Source organism: Choloepus didactylus, chromosome 2 (assembly GCF_015220235.1).
Source record: "Choloepus didactylus isolate mChoDid1 chromosome 2, mChoDid1.pri, whole genome shotgun sequence".
In the NCBI taxonomy this organism is placed as follows: domain Eukaryota; kingdom Metazoa; phylum Chordata; class Mammalia; order Pilosa; family Megalonychidae; genus Choloepus; species Choloepus didactylus.
Window position 1 is genome coordinate 243,129,895 of NC_051308.1, and position 23,396 is coordinate 243,153,290.

The 23,396-nt window shown below is 56.3% G+C and overlaps 3 protein-coding genes across 3 annotated transcripts in view; 1 reads left to right on the forward strand and 2 right to left on the reverse strand.

The window, feature by feature from the left end:
* Positions 1-1,847, forward strand: part of DNAJC11 (DnaJ heat shock protein family (Hsp40) member C11) — a 69,858-nt gene extending 68,011 nt beyond the window's left edge. Inside the window, 1 exon segment of the mRNA XM_037828635.1 lies at positions 221-1,847. Within this exon segment, the coding sequence (XP_037684563.1) occupies positions 221-246 (26 nt within the window). The 3' untranslated portion in view covers positions 247-1,847.
* THAP3 (THAP domain containing 3) lies at positions 914-8,964 on the reverse strand. The gene is made up of 5 exons (XM_037828633.1): positions 8,845-8,964; positions 6,022-6,214; positions 3,881-3,943; positions 3,363-3,464; positions 914-2,947 (listed from the first exon to the last, which is right to left on the reverse strand). The coding sequence occupies exons 1-5, from the start codon at positions 8,916-8,918 to the stop codon at positions 2,663-2,665; spliced, it is 717 nt and encodes a 238-aa protein (XP_037684561.1). The 5' UTR covers positions 8,919-8,964; the 3' UTR covers positions 914-2,662.
* Positions 8,965-9,651: 687 nt separating this feature from the next.
* Positions 9,652-17,103, reverse strand: PHF13 (PHD finger protein 13). The gene is made up of 4 exons (XM_037828634.1): positions 16,728-17,103; positions 14,277-14,378; positions 12,604-13,138; positions 9,652-12,120 (listed from the first exon to the last, which is right to left on the reverse strand). Exons 1-4 carry the CDS (start codon positions 16,764-16,766, stop codon positions 11,894-11,896), a joined length of 903 nt encoding a protein of 300 aa, XP_037684562.1. The 5' UTR covers positions 16,767-17,103; the 3' UTR covers positions 9,652-11,893.
* Between the last annotated feature and the right edge of the window lie 6,293 nt (positions 17,104-23,396).

Genomic DNA, 23,396 nt, shown 5'->3' on the forward strand with positions numbered 1-23,396 from the left:
TACAGGTGGAATCAGGGTGCACGTCTTCTCAGAAACTGCCGTTCGGGCAGCTGGCACAAGAGCACACCCAGCTGCTCCTCCGTGTCCCAGATCCAGCTTGTGTCCTGCTCCATCGAGGGAGCAGCCCTGGTCTGTGGGGTGCTAAGCCCCTGAAGTAGAAGTAGAAATAGGGAGTGGAAACGGTTTCCTTTTGATACCAAGTTTGTCTTTTCTTGTACAGCCCACAGGATTGATACAGATGGATAAATTGCCTGAAAAACCAGATGAAAAAGCGGCTGCAAAAACCCTCCCTAGGAGTCTACAAATTTGGAAGCAGGGAAAACCCCAAACATCAGATGTTTTTATTTTATATTATTCCTATAGAAGGTGGTACCATGTCAATTATGTGAAGGGACACACAGACACCCCAGCTTTCGTGGGTGTTGGAGGTACAACTGAGGCAGCCCCGCCTGGACCAGACCACAGTACAGATGTGTCTGTCCCAAGGATCATGTCCCTGCAGGGGGCCCTGGGCCCAGACTCGGGGTGCCTGCCCTGGCTTTGCACTGGGCGCTGGTGCAGTTGGCCACCCGCTGGTTCCCGTCTCTGTCCTGAGGTATTTATGGAACACCCCACCCTCACACTCAGGATGTGAACTACTTTTCCTAAAATCCAAACTGAACGTGGAAAGCAAAAATGGAAAGGAAGGAAGGAATTTCCTATGCTCAGGTCTCAAGGATCAAGCGAGGCTCTGCTCACTCAGCTTCCCAAAAACCACCTCTTTCTGTTGAAATATTACTAAGTGAATCTGGAGGGGATTCTGGGTGTCTGATCTGCTTTTTATCTGAAACAAACGGGTTTGAAAACTGGTCTCTCTTGTCCCCCTTCCAGGCTTCTCAGAGCAAAGCATTCCCACTGCCCTTGGCTGGGGACAGCAGTGTCACCCTGGCCTCAGGGCTCAATCCCTGCCATGTCCGTTCCTCCCAGCAGTCCCCCGCGTCCTGTGGGGGAAGGGCCCCTCTGGCAGCAGATCAAGCCCCCAAGCCCCCACGCCTCAGCAGGAGCTGCCTGTGGCCACCCAAATCTGCAGCGCAGTATTAGGGTGCAGAGAGCACTGCCAGGAGGGGGGGAGGGGGCATTAGGTGGTGGGAGGGAACGAGGGCAGGGGTGCAGACAGGTGCCAAACTCAGATGAGCGATGCCCCAGGGAGGCCTGCCATGAGGACCAGGGCTCGTCACCTGCTGCGCCCACACCACTGGCGGGCCACCTGGCAGGGGGGCACTGCTGCTGCCGCTCAGAAGGGCCCAGCTGAGCACTTTCTCGGGTCCAGCCCTCCTCACGGAGGCTCCTGGGTGGGTGGTGGGGACTGGGGTGTGACTGCCCCTAAGACCCCCTTCTGGGGGTGCAGAATATTTACACCCAAGGAGCCTGGTCTGTCATCTGCAGTAAACGGCCTCCTGGTGCAGTGGCCTGTCATGTGTCCTGTAACTGGGTCAACAACAGTTCTACGGCCCAGGGAGGCGATGTCGGGGGTCTCATCACCCCTGCAGCTCTTGCTGAAGTCACCCTCCTCTGCCCTGACCCTGGTTTCTGAGAATCATCCGCGTGGCCCTGCCCTCCAGTTTTTACACAGTTCAGGTTGTAAAATTCTGTGCTATTTATCACCATTAAAAGATTCTCTGACCCGAGTCTCTGAATGAATCGTGCAATAAACCGCATGTCATGAACCTTGGACTTTGGAAACGGGCTTGTGTTTCCTCTGCTGCAGGTAGTTCTTTGGGACACCAGCTCTCCTCATTTTGTTTGAAGGTGATTGTTCGGAAGGCTACTCTTACATAATAAACTTTTCCTGAAGGCTGGGGATAGTATTTTTTAATTATCTGTGTGTTTCTTTTTAGGAGTGAGCAAAATAAGGGAAGTGCCCCCCCCCCACCCCATTTGCATCTTCACTGAACCACTGACGCCGTGATTCCATTCCTAGAGCAAACACTGGTCTAAGAAATAACGGAGTGTTCTTAGCTTTCTCTTTTTTTAAATTAAAGTCATGTTTTTATTCTTCTCAGTGACAGTGAAACATGGCAGAAGAGAAAACCTGGCACCATCACTTAGTTGGTTTTCAGTGACAGAGGCAGAATCGCAGTGTGGAGAGACATTTTATCGTTGGTTCAAGCCAGGCCGTGAAGCCAGCAGCCAGCCTTGGCCCACAGAGTTGGAGGCGCTGGCTGTCCAGGCCGACGGGAGGGACCCCCACTCGCTCCCTGTTGTCGCGGGGGGATATCCTTGGAGCGGCCATCCTGGGAAATGCATCCAGGAAAGAAGAGTTTGCTCTTCCGGGAGGGAGCCTGTGTCCCCCGGGGCTCAGGCCTGGGCTCAGCGCCTGCTGGCACACACAGCTGCGAACAGGCTGCCTCTGACCGGGCCCCCATCACTTAGAGGACTCAGCCTGTCGTGCCCAGAGTTCCCCTCCCCGCCAGCCTGGGGTCTCCGGATGCTGCATGTTGGACAATGCCAGTGACTGTCTTCCCACAGCGGGCTCCGGGTCCCCTTACTCTCCTGCCCCAGCATTCCTTACTGCCGCTTTCCAAGGGTCAGCAGCAGACAACTGTTACCAGCAAGGGCCCTGAAGCCACTGCCCGGCCCTGAGTGCACTGACCCCGCATCTCCAAGATGAGCCGGCACCCGCTCAGCTCTGCTGCTCTGCTGGTGGGCTGGCCTGTGGGAGCTGCTGTCCCTCCCCATGGAGACGCAGGAGGCTGGACAGCCTACGCATCTCCAGCCTCTGAGCCTTTAACCGCTTTCGGAGCTTTTCGTTTTCCTTCAGGGTGAGGAAGAGTTTTTTTTTTAGGGCATGTAAATCCAAAAGGGCATAACTGTGATCCAGTGGCTGCTTGGGAAGGGGCCTGCTGGGCCCCGTGGGGCTGGCAGGACGGCCAGGGGCCTCTGCTGCTCCCAGACGACGTGGTGAGACCTGAGGACAGAGGCAGGTGACGGATAAGGAGCTGCCCAGGGGCAAACAGTCCAGGGACCGCGCCCCGGCGCATGGGGCAAGGCATTTTCACCAGCAGGAAGGTGGTACACAGTTGGGTCCCCGAGAGGCCTGTCACCAACTCCCTTGGTCCCCCAACCCCATCAGCACCCACTACTCCCTGAACACCTAAGGGAGGGAGCATTTTAGGGCTCACATGGATGCCCAAATCATTGGGACAGCAGCACCTCATTGGGAAGGTCGGAAGTCCAGCCTCACACCAGCCTGCTCCTGGCTTGCACGGGCTGGGTCCTTTGGGGCCAGGTGCTTCACTTTGTTCTAAGGCGGCCCCTCAGGCCGGGACCATCCACCCACCTGCCGTCTTGCTCCGACCCGAGACCCTGAGCCGGCGTCTTACCTCTCCGGTGAGGGCCTCGGCGTTCGCGGGCAGCCGGAGCTCCCCGAGCGCTGTGTCCATGGCTCTCGCAGCGCTGCGCTCAGCCCCCGCCTCGCCAACGCCCTGGGAAGCGGCAGGACCGAGTCAGGCCTGCGGAGCCCGGCCGACACTGGACACTCCCAGCTGTCCCTTGTCCGTCCCCCGTAATCCTCCCCCGCCGCCCGGGGGAGCCGCTGGCCAAGAGGCAGCTCTGGGTGGGGCCGGGACACAGACAACCAGCCTCCTCCCCGACAGACCCCAGAACGGGGGGCTGAGAAATGAGACCCAGGCCAGATGTGACACTGACTGGAAAGAAGCAAGTACGAGAGGCTTCTGCTTGGCTTTAGCCAGGGAAACCGGGGTTCCGATGCTCTAGCGTACTAGGAGAGTGTCATGAACCCCCACAGGCTGGCCTGGCCAGGGAGGTGCTGCCCACTGTCCCCACCCCACAGCTCACAGCCTTATCTTCAAAGTCGGGGCCCGGCCCCGGGCAGACGCACCTTTTCCTCCAGAGAGTGTGCGCTGTTTCGCTCCCCAGCAGGGTCTGTGTTCTCCCTCACCAGCTGCAGGACAGAAGCAGATGGATGCGATGCGGAGAGGCTGTGCACACAGCTCGCTTAGGGCAGGTGAGGACCCACTTCCCCTAACAATCCCCTGCGGCCAGGCTGGGGTCTCGGGCCTCTTGATGCCCACGGCTCAGCCAGCGTGTGGCCTGTCTGGCAGACGTTAAGTTAAACTGGGACCAGGACCCAGCCCAGCCCCATGCGCTCCCTGCCCACCCAGTAAGCTTCTCCAGATCCTGCTCGCAGGTCCGTGAAGAGGGGCCCGGAAAGCCAGGGACCTCACTCACGGGTCATCCTGCTAGGCGCACAGGAAGTGACTCAGTAGTGTTTGCTCGGAGAGTGGCGGCCACGTAGGAGACAGCCCCTCAGCGCTCTAGACGCCACCAGCTCAGATCCTGCTGTCCCTGGGCTGCCGGGTGGCTGCACCCAGGAGCTGAGCCTCTCAAGACCCTCAGGGGCTATGACCCATGTCCCCACACTCCCCAGGCATCAAAAGAACTAAGGGTGTGTGTTACAAATGTTCTCCCCTCCTCTTAGTTAATAAACTATAATCTCTGCAAGACACACAACCCAAATCCTTATTTCGGGCACAAAGTTTTCCACGAACACTGAAAGTGAGTAAACTGCAATCAGTTATTGACGCGGTGCCAGGCCCTACTCTGGGTGTTGGGAATAAACCAGTGAGCCAAAGACAGCCCCTGCCCTTGTGGGGCTCGTGGTCTGGACAGAGGGCGATGGGAGCAGGGGCCAGGAACAGGTCAGAGGGGCCAGCAGGGCTGGGTGTCAGTGGGGCAGCCAGGCCCGGCCGCACGGGAACTGTGAGTGGATGCAAGCACGAGGCAGTGGCACGAGGCTATGTGGAGCAAGGACTTCCAAGGGAGGGGAAGAGCCAGCACAGATGCCCGAGGCAGAACGTTCCGGGGTGCTTGCTAAGGAAAGGGCTCCCAGCATTGGGAAGGGGGGGGTTCCCAGGCTTCTGCTGGGGTGGGGGTGGGGGCCTTGTCTCCCAGTACAATCAAATTAGCAGCCCAATCTTTTGGTCTTTGGCTTGCCCCACATTACTTTGCCGCCACCTGGGGGGTGGCATTCAGCCCGCCTTCAGGATTTAATAAGTTTCATACAATCCCCTCGCAGGGCTTCAACCTGGCCTTGTCTCCTGAGCCAGAACCACATGTCCCACAGCCTCCGAGACACTTCCACCCCGGTGTCCCATTAGTACCTCAAGCTCAACACGCCCAAACCCACCACCTGCTCCTCCTCCGTGTTCCTGTCTAAGGGAATAAGGACCCCACATTCCACAGGTGTCCGGCAAGCTCCAGGCTCCCCTCCTGCCAGCCTGCCAAGGCAGCAGAATCCAGCCACTCCACCTTCTTCCCAGCCCTGCGGCCCACCTTCAGCTCAGGCCTCCCAGGCGCTGTCACCCGGGTCACCACCACGGCTTCCAGCCCCACTTCCCTCCATGCCCTCCTCCACCTGCAGCCAGAGGCACCTGCCAAAGCCACCACCCTGCCCGGCCCCCTCCTGCAACCCCACGGACTGCCCCAGCCTGTCGTCCTCCGGCCCCTGCTCATCACTCCAGCTGCTGGTGAGCCTCCGACCCACCTGAACTGACACTGTCTCCGAAGGTGTCCCAACCTCTTCCACCTGCAGGCTCTGCCACGCTGGGCCCCAGCCTGCACTGGCACCCTCCCTCCACCATCCACCTGGCGCCCTCCTTCAGGCCCAGCCCCAGGCACACCTGGGTGCCTGACCACTCCTGCTGGCTGGGACACACTCTCCGGGCCTTGGCTGGCTACACGGCAGGAGCGCCCTGGGTCTGAACGCTCTCAGGCGGGGCGGCCGCGAGCCCTGGGAGCATTCGCCAGTTGCCTTCCTTGACGGCATCCCATCGCAAGACATGGTTTATTCTTAAGGGGGATTTAAATTATGGCTTCCCTTAGAGCACAGGCCCAGGGGCTCGCCAGGCACTGCTCTCGCTGCAGTTCTGGGCCTTCGCTTCCCCCGCGAATGCCTCCCCTCCACCCCCAACTGCTGGGTAACCCGTGGATCCGGAAGGCTCACACGCAGCAGCGCCATACCTGCATGGGGTCCTGAAAGGCAAACACCGTGGGCACGGCGTTGTGCTTCAGGTTCTTGCGGTTTCCAAAGGCACTGAAGCATTCGGGGCGGAAGTGCTCGGAGCAGATGACCGTGTGCTGCTTGGGCTGGAAGTTGCCCCGGCCGATGTTCAGCACCCATTCCTTCAGCAGCTCCGGGCGGCTGAACGGGAACCTGGCAGGCAGAGGGGAGAGGCCCAGCATCAGAGGTGAGGATTCAGAACCTCAGGGTTTTGTAGTTTTCACAATACCGGAGGCTCTCGTTGGACAGCTTTGAAAATTCAGGAACTTCCCTTTGTCAAATCGCATCCAATTGCTGGAGGCTTCTATGGCTATTAGTGGCATCCCTAGTAGAAAACCTGAGGCTATGAATGTGGCCAAAGAGCCCAAGTGAACAGTGTTTCCAGAGCTACCTCTGCAGGTGAGCTGTCATTCATTCATTCATTCATTCAAGGACCTGCTACATGCCTGGCCCTGTGCTTAGTGCTGGGGACACAGGAGTGAAAAAGGCAAAATCTGCCTCCGTGAGGACTTCATTCTAAAAGGAGACTGTGATGGAAAGTAGGAAGCTCTGGGGTGGGGAAGGCCATCTGAAGAGGTGGCACCAGTACAGGGATGGAAGGAAGTGGGGGAGGGGGCCCTGGGGGTGTCAGGGTGAAGGAGGCAGCCAGCTGGGGCAGAGCCAGCACAGGTGGGAGGGAAGGGGGAGCAGGGACCCGAGCGGGAAGCCCCTAGTGGCTCTGGGTAGGGAGGCGACAGGCCGGAGTCCACTCGGCTGCGGGAGGAGGCCTCCAGGCAGCCAGGATCAGGATGTCAGCAGAGGAGGAAGGCACCAAGCAATGGAAGGACGGGGCTGCGGGGTTCCACGTCCCGCAGTGGGGGCGGCTGAAGGCAGGGCCGGCTTGGGAATCCGGAGTATTATTGTGTATTTATGTTAAATTTCACATGCTTCTTAGACATTCAAGTGCTAAAGCTGAGTGGGCAGGAGGACACGTGGATCTGGAGATGTCCCTGCGTAAGCCATGGAAAAGCCACAGCTGGGCAAGATCCATGCCCTGGGGAGGGAGTGAGGATGGGGGATGGGTGAGTGGGGATGGGGGGCAAGGGTGGATGGGGGCAGCGAGTGGGGAGGCACAAGACTGGGTGACGGGGGTGAGTGTGGATGGTGGGGGCAAGTGTGTGTGAGGCCCATCACAGGGCTGAGGCCCAGGCCCTAAGGCACTCCAGAATGTAGCCTGGGATGTGAAGGATTTGAAGAAGCCCCAACAAAGGCGACTGAGAACACCTGTGACAAAGGAAGAGGCCGAGAGTGGTGTCCTGGGAGCCAAGTGGGGAAGTATCAGATGCTGCAGAGGTCAACTAAGTTGAGGACGGAGGACTGACCGCTAGGTTTGGCAACAGAGGGCCACTGGTAACCTTGACAGAGCTATTTTGTGGGAGTGACAGGGCTGAAAGTCTGACTGGAATGGGTTCAGGAGAGAATTGGAGACAATTCCAACCCCAGGTGTACACCCAACCAAAATGTGCTAAAGACACGTCCAACAGAAATGTCCAGTGAGGACACCCAAATACTCTTCAACTGTAGAACAGATCAGCTCCGGCATGGTCACCCCATGGAATACCAACCAGCAACGAGAAGGAAGGAAGCCCCGCAGCATGCACAGACGAATCAGACAGACATACAAGTGAGCGAGCGCAGACAGAAAGGACCTGACTGTGAGTCCATCCACGTGAAGTTCAGAACACGCGGCCAGAAGGCAGCAGAGCAGTCACCAGGGAAGGCGGGAAACGGAGGGAGTACGGTGGGGGCTCCTGGGGGGGCTAGCAATGTGCTAACACATGGCAGGTGTGTTCACTGGGCTGTGTACTGATGATATGTGCACTTTTCTGCAACTACGATAAACCTCAATAAAAACATTTATTTAAAACAGGACAGTGATCACAGGAGAGGAGGAGGTGCAAGCCAAGAGGTGCAGGGGACAGAGCGCAGCAGTGGTTGGAACCCTGAAGCCTGCAGATGTCCAAGCTGCACCCAGGCAGGGGCCCCCACCATCCCTCCCAGACAACCCCCACGTCCCTGCCCCCTCCCCTGCCACACCTGGAACGTTCTCGTGCCTCCACTGTACCGGCCCAGGTCTGCCCCCACCTTCACGGAATGACGCACGGAGAGGGCTTAGCAAAGAGCCCAGCACGTAGCAAGACCCGGTCGACGTCAGCCATTACTCATCCATTCACTCGGCAAACAGCCACTGACAACTAGGTTCCCGGCCACCGCTGAGAATGAGACGGAGTCCCCCTGACACGCTGGGTGCGGGGAGACGCTGGGGCACTGAACACCCAAACGCGGGAAGTTCATGTCAGGGGGCGCCAAGGACGACGAAGAGAAGCACAGGGCACAGCCAGCCACCCAGGGCGTGGGGGGCGGCCCTCTGGGGAGGTGACCTCCGGGCCGAGGCGCAGCGCCAAGACGTCCGCCTCCAGGAAGCCCTCCTGGACTAGCCAGACTGTCCCCGAGCTGCGTGGCCGCGGGCAGGTCACTCCACCCCCCTGCGCGCGCGTCCCCGTCCCGCCGAGGGCGCTGGCCGTCCTGCGCCCGCCGCCCCTGCCCCGGCCAGTCGTCCCGGCCGCCCGGGTCCCCCCCGCAAAGGCACGGCCAGTGCCCGGCCCGGCGCCAACGCCCTGGGCCTCCCCGCGGGCCGGACAGCGGCCCCGGAGTTTCCGCCCGGCGCTCCGAGGCCGCCGTGTGGGCCGCGCCCGCCGGCCCCGGGGCCGGACCCCCGCGCCCCCCGCGCCCTCGGCACTCACCGGTGGAAGGTGAGCTGCTTCCTGCGGCTGCTGTAGCGGTTGCAGCACTGCCGGGCCGCGCACGACTTCGGCATCTCGGGGCGCCGGGCCCGCCTGCCCCTAACAAAGATGGCGGCGGCGCGGCGGGGGCGGGGCGTGCGCGGCGCCGGGAGGCGGGGGCGCGCCTGGCCCGGCGCCAAGGCCCGCCCCCCCGCGCGCGCGCTTCCGGGGGCCCGCGAGCCGCCCGGGTCCGCCACGTCCGGATGGCCCAAGCCCCGCGCAGCGGCCACGGCTCGGGCGGGGAGGCCGCTGCGGGTGTCACCGCGGCTCGCTGGAGCGCTCCTCCTCCTCGCCCGGGGGGCCCAGGGTCCCGCCCCTACAGCCTGGGACACCGGAAACCCGAGGAAGGCCGGCGCCCCCAATCCAGCCAGTATTTCCAACATTGAAGGTGCTGGTGGTGACTTCTGCGGCTCCGATGTCACTGGAGGCGCCGGCGGGGGCTCCTCGCTGGTCCCGGGCTGGGGCAGGTGGGACCAGGGGTGGGGGGTGGGGGTGGCTGCGGCTCCGGCTCAGCAGAGGCAGCTCCACCGCCCGGGGCTGGAAGCGGACATCCTGGAAGCCCTTCTTTTCCTCTCAGACACTACTTTTGTTTCTTGAGTTCATTAGAATAGGATGTGAAGGGCTGTGGGCGTCTGCGTCCTGCCAAGTGCAACCCCACGCTAAATAAGTGCACCCCAGTCTTCATGTCATCACGGTTTGGGGGTGGAGACAAAGGGAGAAGATTGTCCTTCAGCAGGGAACACAGACACCCAAAGCTAGACAGGAACCTCAAAGTAGCAATATATTTATTTACAAAATATACAGTTTCACAGAAACAGCTTCGCTTTATACACATAAACGTTATAATTACACAGAACCATGTAAACGATGTTAAGTGTCTGGCCTGGCCAAAGCCAATGGGAGGGGCCTGCTTTTGGGGTGACATCTCTCCTTCCCCTCACTTCACTGGCCACCAACCAGGGGCCCCTAGCCGGGCCATACCTAATTTGCATAAAGAAGCTGATTGCAGCTGCCCAGCTCCGTGTCACACACACAAAAACAAAGGTGTCCTGACACCCGCAGGGATAGAGCTGTTAAAAGAACAAAAAGGAAATCAAGGAAACAAAAATCGAGATGAATACCTAATGTCTCCGACCCGGGCGTCCTCAAGCAAGGAACCCCCAAGCAAGGAACCTTCCAGAACAATGGCCCCTGTGGGCAGTTCTGCTCTAAAAACACGTGGATTCTTAAAAATGCACTTGTAACACTTGGAGTTTAAAAAAAAAAAAAAAAGATGAAAACCATTTTGGAACTTTGGTTCTTCTCATGGTGAAAACAATGGACTGGGCAACATCACGGGGCAGATCTTTGGCAAATTTCTCTCCAACTTTCCCGGGATGTTTGCCCTAGTCAGGGCCAGCCAGTCATCTGGGGAGAAGGCTGTTTCCAAACCAGCTTTTTACTACTTTTCTCTACAGCACAACGTTCCCCTTGGGGATCTTCACAAGAAACTGGGATTCAGAAACTATTTCTCTCTACTCTTGTGTAAACAGAAACAACAGAATTTTTTAAAAAGACAACAGTTGGCTGAACGAACATGAAAGATACTAGGACGAGAAACGGGCTCTGGTGAGCTGAATTACAGTGACATCAGCGTGGTGCTTCGGGGAGAGGGCGTGGGGGGGACAGCGTGGCCCCTGGTCCGAGGCACTGCAGGGGGCTGCGGGAACTTCCTGTGCAATAAATACAGCAGGGCTGGACCTGCTTCCCCGGCAGGCCTTACCAGAGTCCTTATGAAAACATACCCATCCGCTTACAAAAGACATTTTTGGAGAAGGAGGATTTGAACTGCTGAGTGATGCCACTTCAGCCCTCCTCTCGCAGAACCCCAGAACCGCCAGTGTTCCAGGGTGCCCTGCCCTCAAGCTGAGCCCCACTGGGGCCTTCCCAGTCTGGGATCCTAGTTTGGGCCTAAGGCCCCCGCACAGGTTAATGGCACATGCCCGATGGCCAAAGTGGCGGCAGCACCCACTTGCCACTTCAAAGCAGACACAAAGGATCCAAGTAGCCGCCTTGCCCCATGCAACCAGCAGGCCAGCCTGGGTGAAGGGCACACCGGCGGTGACCCCTCCCCATTTCCCTAACTCCATCATGGAGGGGAACACTTTCCAATCCCGATGACAGCCCGACCTTTCTGTCGCTACTGGGATAAGGTGAGGGGGCGAGAGGAGGGGGCACCAAAGTGCTCCCACCCTTGAAGACCGCTTGCCTGGGCCTACCACTACCTCAGACATGACCTGCAGAGAAACGGTACCCAGCAAGAAATCTGCCAATACTTTTGGCTGTATCGTGCAAAAAGACAGGTTTTCTACATCGTGCAAAACAGGAAATCGTGTTAGGAACACGGCCACCTCAACCCTGGCCCCCTTTCCACAGAGAAGTGGCCCCACACTGTCCCTTGTAACAAACAGGAGAAGCCTAGGAATCAAAAGCTAGCCCACCACCCCAGAGCTCCACAGAGGACACCGGGGAAGGGGACTTGGGTGGCTGCTGGCCACTCAGGTGAAAGACTCACACTCAAGGAGAAACGCTTACACGGACAGCTGTTCATACACGTTCACGCTGGGGAAAGCAGAGAGCGAAGAGCGGGCCCTCTCCCCACGGACAGCAGGCGCAGGGAATAACAGCTAGCACTTGCTCCAATCGGCGGGAATTTGTTAACAATGATATAAAAAAAGTTACAACTACCATGTACCCTCATTCCCGGCTGAACCCAACCCCGCCGAGCTTGGGTTTTCAGTCCACCTCTACTGCAGAGAACACGGCTCTAGCAGCAGCTTTGGCCAACGAAGATTTTATTCGGTCACTGGCTATGTACAGTTTATACCTCGGGCAACCTGTCCTTTGCTTAGGCACCTGGATGGCAGAGGTCTGCCCGCCCCAGAGCTCGGAGTTCTGTGCTCAACTATAAAAGGGGCCAGAGAGCCCACCGTCCCTGCAATTCCTCTCCCGGTTCCTCACTCTCCAGCCGTCAGTCCAGGAACAGCTTCCGGGAGCCCATTCGGGAACGGTTGGAACGGCGGATGTCAAACTTGGAGTCCCGGCACTTTTGGCAGACAAACACTTCTGGAACGTTGGATTTCCGGATTTTTGCACAGGACAGGTGAATCCAGGTGTGGCACTCGTTACACTCGATCATGGGGCGGCCGGCAAACGGCTTCATGCAGAAGCAGGTGACAAGGTCCCAGGAATCGTCATCTGGAAAGAGAGTTACATGACAGGAGGGACGGGGAGACTTCACCGTCCCTCTCCACCAGGCACCTGCTGCCCAGTGGGACAGAGCACCTGAGCCGCAGGGACACCCGTCACTCAATAAACAAAAACCAGTGTGTTAACTTGGCTAAAAAGTGATACTTTCTCGCTGAAAACACAAAGGGCAACAGGTATGTGGTAGCCAAGAAGTGCCCAGGAAAATGTCTGCGTGGCAGCTACGGTATTTTTACATTCCAGGTCTTGTCTCAGAATCTCAGCTGCCTCCAGCTGTGACCAACCCCTCCTAGGCATCCTGATGTCCACCTTTGGGTGCCTTTCTCCCTGGAGATGATGGGCACTCTTTGCTATCATACTCCAAAGAGGCGACTGGACCCAGGCCCTCTGCCAGAGAGACGTGTGCCCACACCCCTAAGAGATGGCCCGGAAGCCCCCACCGGAAAGCGCCGCCACCCTTCAAGGACCACTGACCTGAGTCCACCATGATGTCCTCGTCATTGCCGGTGCTGTCCTCATCTCGGAACACCACCTGCTTCCCCTGCCGGATGATAGTCCGTTTGCCTTCAGTTTTTATTTCTTTGGCCTGATCGGGTGACACCGTGGCACAAGAGCCACTCGAGGGAGTGTCGGAGTCCCAGCCCGAGCAGGGGTCGCTGGGAGCCGGGGGGATATCCTGCAGGGTGGGGCTGGTGGGGGTCTCTCCATACGGGTCAGCGGCTTCCAGCTCCAGCAAGCTCCCCATGTACCCCTCCTTCGCGGGCACGTCGCCGTCCCTTCGCTTCCTCTTCTTCTTCTTCTTTAGCTTGTCCGTTTTCTTTCGGTCCAGTAGGAAGTTGCTGGGCTTGGCTCGCTGCAAGAGGGTGGGCTGCAGGTGGCTAAAGCAGCGGTCAGAGACGGGCAAGGACCCCGAGGAGGGGATGTCAGCGAAGCCGGTGTCCCAGCTGTCGCTGTCGACGGTCCCGGCAGAGCTGTTGGCAGGGCTGGGGCTGCTCCTCAAAGGGACTTCCTGAAAGGACACAGGCCAAGGTGGCGGGTTCTCAGAATTTGGACTAGTCCCCAGGGAAAAGTGCTGGCCCCGAGCAAAGCTGCTCACGCCCACCCCAGCCAGGTTGGGGCCTCCAGCAAAGAGCTCTCACAACACCCTGGACTCCTCAGCGTGCAGCTGCACGGTGCCCAAGGAACAGTGCCATCAGCATCTACTGTGGCCCTGAGGACAGAACGTGAGCCTGAGGGGGAGACTTTGCCTTCCGTGGTGCCCCCACAGCCCCCCTCCTCCCAGAGCTAGAAACTTAACTGAGATACAACAAATATCGGGAAACGACTGAAGACACTCTCTCATGCACTTATCTTTCTCTGATTTTAAAATCTTTCCTTCCATCTGTCCCCCCAAGGACATACTTTTAAAATTAAGTAGATTTAAATTAGTCTTGAGAATTTCCTGATACTCTAAAAAACATTGGAGACATCCCCAAATACTACAAAACTGAAGCTGGCAATCGCCGCCCCAAGCAGTGAGCTTCAACCCCAGTGATTTCAGCTGGCTAGAGAATGTCCTTTGTGAATAGTGGGGATACCCTGCTTGGTACAAAGCCAGCATTATCCACCTTACGGCAAGTGGAAACCGTAATTCGAGGCTTGGATTTTGCCTCCTAGAAATACCAAATTCTTTTCCTTCTGGCCTAGTACAATTTGAACGAGGCCCCTGAGATTGAGCAATGTGACGTGGCAGCTCTGGTCCACACCTGCCCATTTCTCAGCAAAGAAAACAAAACAAAGAAACACCTCTGACTGTGTGGAGAGTCCACTGCCAATGGGATCTGGCCACAAGTGCCTGAAGTCTTTTTTGTGTGGTGCGAATAGAATGGAAAATGCTAAGGGCAAGGCTGGGCAGCATGGCCCCAGAGCCAGCCTGGCTGAACCCCAAGCTCTGTCACCATTAGCTGGGGGCCTTGGCTCTGTGCCTCACTCAGTTTCTTTATCTTTACAATGGGGAGGAACTATTGCTACTTGCCCAGCTGAGGTGACCACATGTGAGCTGACCCCCTCCTGACCCCCCACCTCGGCAGGTGCTTCACACTCTGCTTTCACAGCCCGACACCCGCACCTGCACCCACCCGACAGGACTGCAAAGCTCGGGGGATTACCTCCTTCGGGTAAGGGATGTAGCCAGCATACGCCAAGACAAAGGTGCAGAATTTGTTGAAATCCTCCACGGTCCGGCGCCTCTTGTAGCTGGGGGAGTACTCCTGCCCAGAGGGAAAACAGAGTCCAAGTCAGAAAGGGGATGCCTGCAGCTGGCCCGGGAGGGACAGAACTGGCCACACTGGAGCGGTCACGCTCGACCACTCAAAAATAACACTACCGGATTCACAAACACTCAGGACAAGATAAGGTGCGCTCGGGTCAAGAAATAACACTGCTTCCAGAAAGCTGAAGGAGGAGTTAAGATAGTTTTATGCCAAGAACCCCAGGAGATAATACTTGGAAGATAAATGCTTGCACAGAAGTCTTTCTTGGCGCTCATGTGGTATTTCTGTCCTTGTCTATCGTTCCCTACAGGACTCTCAGGAATTTTAATTTTTTGGGGGGGGGGGGCTTACAGATTTTCCATCCAGAAAATAAACTCCTCCCACAGCTTAAAAGTGTTTCAGTGATTTCAAAAATCACCTGTTTCTGTCCTGGAAGGGTTCTCTCAGGCCTGGAACACTCCAGCTGAGTCGTGGGGGACCCCACCTCTTCCCACAGCTCCTGCTTCCTCAGCGGGGAACTTTCTGGATCCTTCCCTGCACTGCTCCAATCCCCAGTGTGCCAGGCTCTCACACAATAAACCAGAAACTTTCCTCCTGGTCCCGCCTGCCCATTTAAACTGGAATACTGAGGTCTGGGCTTAGGGGTCCTTCAACCCAGAGGCACCCACGGCTGGAGCGTGTTTCTTCCCGAAGAAAAGAGCGGCAAGGCAGAGACGGCCCTTACTGGCTCCTGAGCAAACAACTGCCTGCGCTTCTTTTGGGGAGCCTCCACTGGTCCACTGACCGAGGCTTCTTTCAGCCTTTTACCCTCCATCCTCCGTGTCCAGCTAACAACCCCAGAGCCTGGGGCTCTGCGCCCTGCTAGAGCGAAAGCCAAGGCGGGGTGAAGCGGGGTCGGCCCAAGTCTCCCCTATTTTTATTTTCTCGACTTGGTTTTAGCAAAGCACCGGCCCCCACCCCCACCCCTTCGGACGCTGGGAAGGATCAGCAGAGAAGCAGACACAGCCCAGGCCCCGGCGTTTTCCGCATTTGAAAGCCCCTGCGCACCCCCCGGGGAGAGCCCTTCCCGCCCGGCCGCGACGGCGGGCGGCGGGCGGCGGCCCTGGGCCCTGCAAGTCGCGGCGAGAACTTTTCTTTCGGCGGGGACCGGGCAGAAGTGGGTCAGGAACAGGAGGCCGGGCGGGAGGGCGGCGGCGCGCTCGGACCGGCGCGGGGGGCGGGCGCGCGGGGCATCAGCCGGGGGCACCGGCGGGGGTGGGCGCGGGGCTCCGCCGGGGCTTCGGGACGGGGGACGGGACCCCGCGCCGTGCCCACCCCCGCGCGCCCGCCCGCCGCGGCCGCGTTTGGGGAGAGCAGATGGCGCTGCGGCCCCTTCCCCGCCCTCCCGCGGAAGCCGCCCTCCGCCGACACTCGGCCCCGGAAGGTGCGGGGCCCATCCCGCGGGGGTGGAGGCGTCGCGGGCGGCCTCGGGCGGGATCTCGGGATTCCGGGGAGGGGGCCGGGCCCGCTCCCCGCCCGAGGCAGCAGGGCGCGCCGCTCCCCGCCCCCGCCCGCCCGCCACCGAGACCGCGACCGCGGGACCCGCCCCCGGGACCGGAGTGGGCCTGGAGGACACGGGCGGGGTGGGGGCGCCGTGCGGGGCGCCGAGGGGGTCGGCCGGGGGAGCCGAGGGCCCGAATCCCCGGAAGGAGGGAGGAGAGAGTCGGGGCGGAGCGAGCGGAGCCCGCGGGCGGAGGGGGCGGGGGCCCTGCAGGGAGAGGCGAACGCGCGCGGGGGAGGGGGTGGGGACCCCGAGGACGAGGCCCCCAGTCCCGGAGGGGGCGGGGGCGCTCCGGCTCGGCGCGGAGTCGGGGGCGGGGCGCGGGCGCTCGGGCCCAGCGGGATTAGGGCGCAGCCGGGGGCCGCGCCGAGCCGAGTCCGGGTCCGAGGGGGACCGCGAACCCCCTCGGGGAGAGGGGGTGGGGGGATTCCTCCCAGAGCAGCGGGTGGGCGAGGCGAGCAGCGGCGCGGGCCGAGTCCCCGGGGGCGGGGAGGGGCTGGGGACACAGACAGGTCCCGGGGCGAAGCGAGGCCGGCAGCGGCGGCCCCGGAGAGAGGGGTGGGCGCGGCACCCGGAGGAAGGGGTCTGAGGGAGGACCCAGGCGCCCAGAGAAGGGACGCCGAGGCGAGGCCGGCGAGCGGACGGGGCGCGGGCCCTGGTGGGGGACGGGGGTTGGCTCTCGGGGGGAGCCGACGGAGCGACAACCGGGGGTGGGGGAGGGCGGCGCTCCGGCCGGCCAGGAGTCGAGCGCCCCGGGGAGCGCGGGGGGGGGGTGATCGGGGCCATCTGGGGCAGCTCTCACTCACCTCCGGGTGGAAGGTGGCGGCGCAGGAGTCGGAGTCCATGTTCAGGGTGGGGGGCGGCGGTTGCGGGGGTGCAGGGGCCGGGATGCGGAGGCCAGGCCGCGGGGCCACACGGGGCCTGGGGGCTCCGGCGGCCGCGCAGGGCGAGGGCGGACCCGGGAGGGGTCGCCCCGGCTGGAGGTGATGGGGATCTCGGCGTGTCGCGTCCCGGCTCTGTGCTTCGGGTCCGGAGGTTCCACGGCCGAGCGGTGTCGGCGATGCTGCTGCCGCGGCCGGCGCGGCGGGAGGTGAGGGAGAGTCGCTGCGGGGGGCGGTAGCGGCGACAGCGGCGGCGGCGAGCGGGAACCCGACCGGCTCCCCGACCTGACGCCCAGTTCGGCTCGTGTCTCCGGAGGGAGGGCGGGAGAGTCGCGGGGGCTGACGGGAAATGTAGTCCGGGGGCGACTGGAAGCCGACGGCGCGGGGGCGTGGCGCGGGGCATTGTGGGAGCGGTAGTTCCCGCCACCGCCGCGGCGGCGCTCAAAGGCCGCCTCGAGGACTCCAACCCCCATAGAGCTCCGCGGCGGCTGCCCGCTCTGCGGAGGCGGGGCCTCCGGGAGTCGAGGCCGCCGGGGCGGGGGAGGTGCGGGGGCCCGCGGCGGCTGGACCGGTGTGGGGGAGGGGCGGCGCGGGCGGTCGCGCTCGGCCTCCGCGGGCGGGGGGCGCTCCGGCGGGTGGGGGCAGGGCTGGCGGCCTAGGTCGAGGGGGGCGGCGCCTCCCCGCGCCTTCTCTTTCTCTCCTGAGGCTCGGGGATTCACGGCCCTTTGTGGGGCTGGGGTCCCCGGCGGCGGGGGCGGGCGCTGACGTCGCGGCCGGCCGCCCGCCGAGCCCCCCTCCGGGAGGGCGGAGTCCCCGGCCCGCGGCCCCGCCGGGCGGGGGGAACTTGTTTTCGCGGCCGTCGGTGTGGCGCCCGGCCCCTGCTGGCTCCCGAGGCCCACAGTCGCGGACGGCCCGGGCCCGAGCGGTTGGGGGACGTTCCGGGCCGGGTCTCGGGGATCGCCTCACCCGGGTGTCGGGTCACCGCAGTGAAAAAAGAAACAGAAAGCCTGGACTCGTGCGGCCGATGGTTTAGAAGAAGTTTGTTTTAAATTCGCTTTTTTTTCTTTCCGCCCCCACCCCTGGGCTCACGGTCCGGTCCCGGTTGCTCACGTCGCTGGACTCGTTTTCTGGCGGTATTTTCCATGGATGACAGCGGCCGAGGAGGGCGGGCACCTCGCTAACGCGGTATGCGGTACTGATGTTCACTTTGACTTTATTGATATTTAATTGAAGACTGCTTGTGTAAACGCAGGACCGCGGAGTATTCTACAAGTTTTCATACTCGGGTCGACTCCGAACACTGAGTTGAAAAATTGACTGTCCTGATGAAATTACCAAAAGCTGGCCTGGCATTCTTTAACAAAAAAGAACGTTTTAAAAGAAAAAATACGTATCCACAAAATGCGGAAGATTCAGTAGCATCCTGTTTGCTAACTTCGAAGACAAAGAAACTGTTGAAGGGGAGTAGCATAAAATTTTAAATTCAGATCAGACATTCTAAATCCTGAAGATACTAAATCAAAACGGTAATTGGAAGAATCTCTAAGTGATGAAATTATTTGGGTGGCACAGAATGCTAGATTAATTGACTCTTGCTATTTTGGCGGTTAAGATATGTCTGGTCTAGTGGTTATCTTAGCAAATAATTCCCTGAACCAGAATTTCCCCAGCTATAAAATTTTTTAGTGTAGTACCTGGTTCAATAAATGATAGTTGACTGTTATTATTGTCATTATTGCTATTTTTATGTTATTTCAGCAGTATTACAGTCTTTGGGCCCACCAAAGGTGATAACAAACCGAGGTGCTTTCAAAGGGCTATTAAGATAAAAACAAAGATTTGGAAGTGTCTGGTCATCATTATTAACTTCTTTAACAACTTTTTACAGTGTTGTCTCCTTCAGATGCTTTAGCCACATATTTGAAATGTCATCTGATCACTGGCTGGAGCAAATGTCATCAGCTTAACTAGCTCTGCCCAGGATTAGATTCACGGGTGGTACTTGTTATGCCTGAATAAGACTCAGCTAAGAAGGACATCCTGTTGGTAGTTTAAAAGTGGAAACACGAAAAAGAATAAGGATTAGAGTGAAATCCAAATGCAAGGATTATTTTTACAACTGATCATTATTCCCTATCGTATAATTTTCCCATAGTAATATTAAATCCCCACCCCACCTCCCAATGTAAGAAACCGATTCTCAAACTTCAGTGATAAAGAACTTGCTCAGATTAAGAAGGGACAAAACGAAGGCTAGAATTCAGGGACTTATATCAGACTGCTGAATCACACTAAGGAAAGAAAATCCCAAACTTGGATTATGTCATGTGACAGATATTCATACCTAAGTGATAGCTCTTTGCTCAGAGGTTATTCAATAGATATTTCTTGAATAAATTCTTAGTAATTAGTAATTCCTAGTACATAGATGTGACCCATGTATATCACACGATGTATTTTGCTTGTCTCCTTGCCTGCTACTCTACTGAAATCAGACATACTAAATCCAGAACATGTTGAATCAAAACAGTAATTGGAAGAATCCCTAAGTGATGAAATTATTTGGGTGACACAGAATACTAGATTAGTTGGCTCTTGCTATTTTGGCAGTTAAGATATATCTGATCTAGTGGTTATCTTAGCAAATAATTCCCCGAACCAGAAGGACTTTTTTTGTCTCCTTCCTTTGATTTATCCCAGAAATGTAGCTCTTTGGAGGAGGCTTAGGCATTAATATTTATCATCCCTTCCCTAGGCTCAAAAAAAGACTACCCACCAGTAACCCAAATTCAATTAGCAGGATACCTGGCTGTGGGGTAATAAAGTAGTTTTTCTCTGTGTGACATGCTTGGATTTGTTCATCTTCTCTAGTTGACCTCTCAGATCTACCTACTACTCCTGGGCTCCAGGGGGCGAATCCGGAATGCCATGATTATTCCAGAGCATTAGCCACAGTAGCCAGATCCCTGGAGTCTATGGTTCTTTGTTTTCTACTTAAAAAAAAATTATACTTGCTGCTGAATAGTAATTTTCGATGATTATAGTGACTTAGGAAAGAGGAAGGAAAAAAACAGTAGCACAGGTTGTGACAAGTTGAAAAATACTAAGAATACCATGGTTTCCCAGTAGGTAACTTGAGGATGTAGATATTTTAATTTGGTTACCAAATATAGCTTCACCTTCCTAAATCTCACTGACTGGCTCCACTGCATGCATTTGGGGAGCATTCAGGAATGCTTTCTGCTTCCCATTTTAACTGTCTACGCTTGAAAGTGGGTGTGAACATAACCTAAGGTATATTTTCCCTTGAATTATTTTCGGGTGTTACTGATTTGGGTTCAGCTTAATAGCATGAGAAAAATTTGTTTTCCTACTCTCAATTTTCTGTTTTGGCCTCACTTCCATTTTCAGGAGGAAAACAAAGTGAAAATTCCTCAGAATTGAATTGTTTTCATCTTTTATATCTTTACTACCATACATCTATATGTGTGTGTGTGTGTGTGTGTGTGTGTGTGTGAATGATTTCAAATAATAAATATTTCTAATCTATGTATTGTCAACTTTTTATATGGTGAGAAAAATGTCTATGCACAGAAGATCAAATGAATCTTTTGTTATTGGTTCATACAGGTAGAATATAAACATGATAGCTAACGCAATGTGCCAGGCACCATTTAAACATTTTTACTTACAGTATCTCATTTACATATAATGCATTTAATAAATAGGGAATGCTGTAACATTCCTTTAACAAGTTTTGTTTTGTTTTTATTAGAGAAGTTATGGGTTACAGAACAAGCATGCCTAAAATACAGGGTTCCCATACACCACCCTATTATTAACACCTTGCATTGGTGTGAAGCATTTGTTACAATTGATGAAAGCACATTTTTATAATGGTAGTGCTAACTATAGTCCATGGTTTAAGTTAGGGCTCACTGTTTGCATTGTGCAGTTCCATGGATTTTTTTTTTAACATTTTTATTCTAGTACCATATATGCATCCTAAAATTTCCCCTTTTAACCACATTCAAATACATATTTCAGTGCTGTTAATTATGTTTACAATGTTGTGCTACCATCCCCACCATCCATTATCAAAAATTTTTTGAAAAGTTCATACATGCCAAACCACACCTTAGGTGACCCAGAATCAGAAAGCATCAGGTTGTTATAGGAGAAAAGGCACAGTCTCTTCTGATTCTATAAATGCTAAGCATGTGTTCCTAAAGCATTCTCAAAAGAAAAGAAGAAAAAAAAAAAGAGGGTAACAGCAGCTTTCAAAATTATCTCAGTCACCTCTTGCCCTGTCTAAAATTAGAATTCACATATCAAAATTAAATAGTTTGAATTTTTAAAAGTAAACAGTACAGTAAAGACACTAGTGAAATTCTAATTACTTATTTAAATAATTATCAGAAATAATTATTAATGTTACTAAATATCAACATTAAATCATATTATCATAAATAAGTTACTTAGGCAAAGACCATTTTCATGATTTTAGAAGAGGCAAAACTAAAACTTTGCTGGATGAACTTTGATCTATAAATACAAACGTTTTTGCTTCCACCAGGCCAGGGTCTTGGGTGATCTTCAAGGAGTTTAAATCACATTATTAATCAGATGTTTACAGACTGTATCACATTGTCACACTGTGGTGAATTAATTTCTCATATTCCCATTTTTGACCTCACGAGATTGCCAAACAAAAAGAACTGAATAGCATGCCTGGGTCATTAGTAGGTTATTCAAAATTCCAGACACTGCTGTTGGATCTAAAATGATACCTTTCTTTTCTAACCACGTTCCTTAATTGCCTTGGAAATATGCAAGGAGATTTCAAGTGCTTGCCTGTTCAGTCCAGGATATTTATAATATACTTTTTTCTCAAGAGCTGAACTCTACTTTTCTATTTTAAACTTGAATTATTTCTGTAATACACAAGCCACATATTTTGCACAGAAAGACAAAAGATGCAGGCAAATAAAAACGAAACAAACCTGGAGAAAACGTGCTATTTCACAATTTTTTCCCAGACATTTGAACACTTCAACCAAATTGGACTATACCATGTGTAATTTGATTTTTTACTTAACACAGTAACAGGAACATCTTAACATTCCAATAAATATTTACATCATGGACGGCTGCACAGTAAGGCTGCAACATGATTTGTGTAAATTACCCCTTATTGTTAGGGATGCAAAAAGTTGTGCTCAGTTCGTAGCTATGGAGAGGTTACTGATTGACACATTCGACTTGAGCGAGGCGGAGGAGCTCAGACCCAGAGGGCTACAGTGCTTTCCCTGCACGCTTCCCACTTCCTGGCTACTTGGACGTTCTTGTCCCAAAGCCTCTGCAAGGAAGCGATTGGCCGGGTCCCGGGCCCAGGAATGCTCCGTGGCCCCGAATAGCCGTGTGAACAGTCCATCTATGGGCAACAGGCAGCTCGCCGGGGTACCTGCCTGTTTTCTCACTTAGGCCCGTGCTCCCCTCGCTGACCCCGAAATTCAGAGCAGTGGCGTCCTCACCAAGGATGAGAGAGTCACGCGTGGAAGGGAAAGTCTGTGTTCTCCCTTCAGAGGCTGAATCGGGAGAAAATGACTTCTCCGAAGGCTGTGCCAGCTTAGCTGGAACCGAGAAATGACAGCCAACTGCCGCTGGGCCTGGCCAGCCCCGGATACCCATGGGTGCATTCCCCAGGAATGTGTTTATAAGGGGGCGGGGGGGGGGGGGGGCGCTGATGAGAAATCACTAAAACCGGAGGTTCCTCTGCCAAACCAGGGGGCTGGAGGGAAAATAGGGGTCTTCCCTAAAACTGCAGAACAAACCTCAAACTAGAGAAAAAGGGGGCTTCCAAATAAGGGAGGTTTGGCAGATAGTCACCGGCTGATAACGTGGTGTCCTGGGGCTGTTATCTCTTGGCACTAAAATAAAGCACAGGGGCTGAGATTTCTGAATGCCCCGTCCCCTGGCTTTTAAGGTAGGCTTTTAAGGTGCGGGGACCCCCGTCTCTGAAACCTTAGTGTCCCCGGGGAGGCCAGGGTGGGTGGCCACTCAAGCAGGCCTGCCCCTTCGGAGGGCAGCTGGAGTCCCCAAGAGTCCCCAAAAGGACTCTTTAGGGGCTGCCTGAAGTTCAGCTTGAAACTCCTGCAAGGAAAGTGCTCCCATTATAAATGCTTCCCGCCCCCCAAAAAAACTCCAGCACCTAAAAACCTTGGACTTGTTCGTCTTTTGGTCCTCAACTGCGGCAATCCCGTGGTTTGAAACCTGCCCCGTGAGACGGTTAACCACCAACCCTCTGAACTAGAGGAACTTTAAAAAAAAAAGCCCTTGTGCCCAGCAGCTGTCGGGCTCGGGGCGGCGGCGGCGGTGCGGGGAGCCCGGCGCGGAGGGGGAGGCCTCGGGGGCGGGCGCCCCGCTCTCCTCCAGCCGGGCTGTGCGGGCCGAGGGCAGGCCCGCTAGGCCCCCCGCTCCCGGGCGCGCGAAGGGGCCGCTGGTCACCGCTGATCCCCGGCCCAGTGGCGTCGGGAGGCTGCCGGAAGACTCGGGAAGGCGGCGAAGGGGAGGCGGGAGGCCGGGTGACTCAGC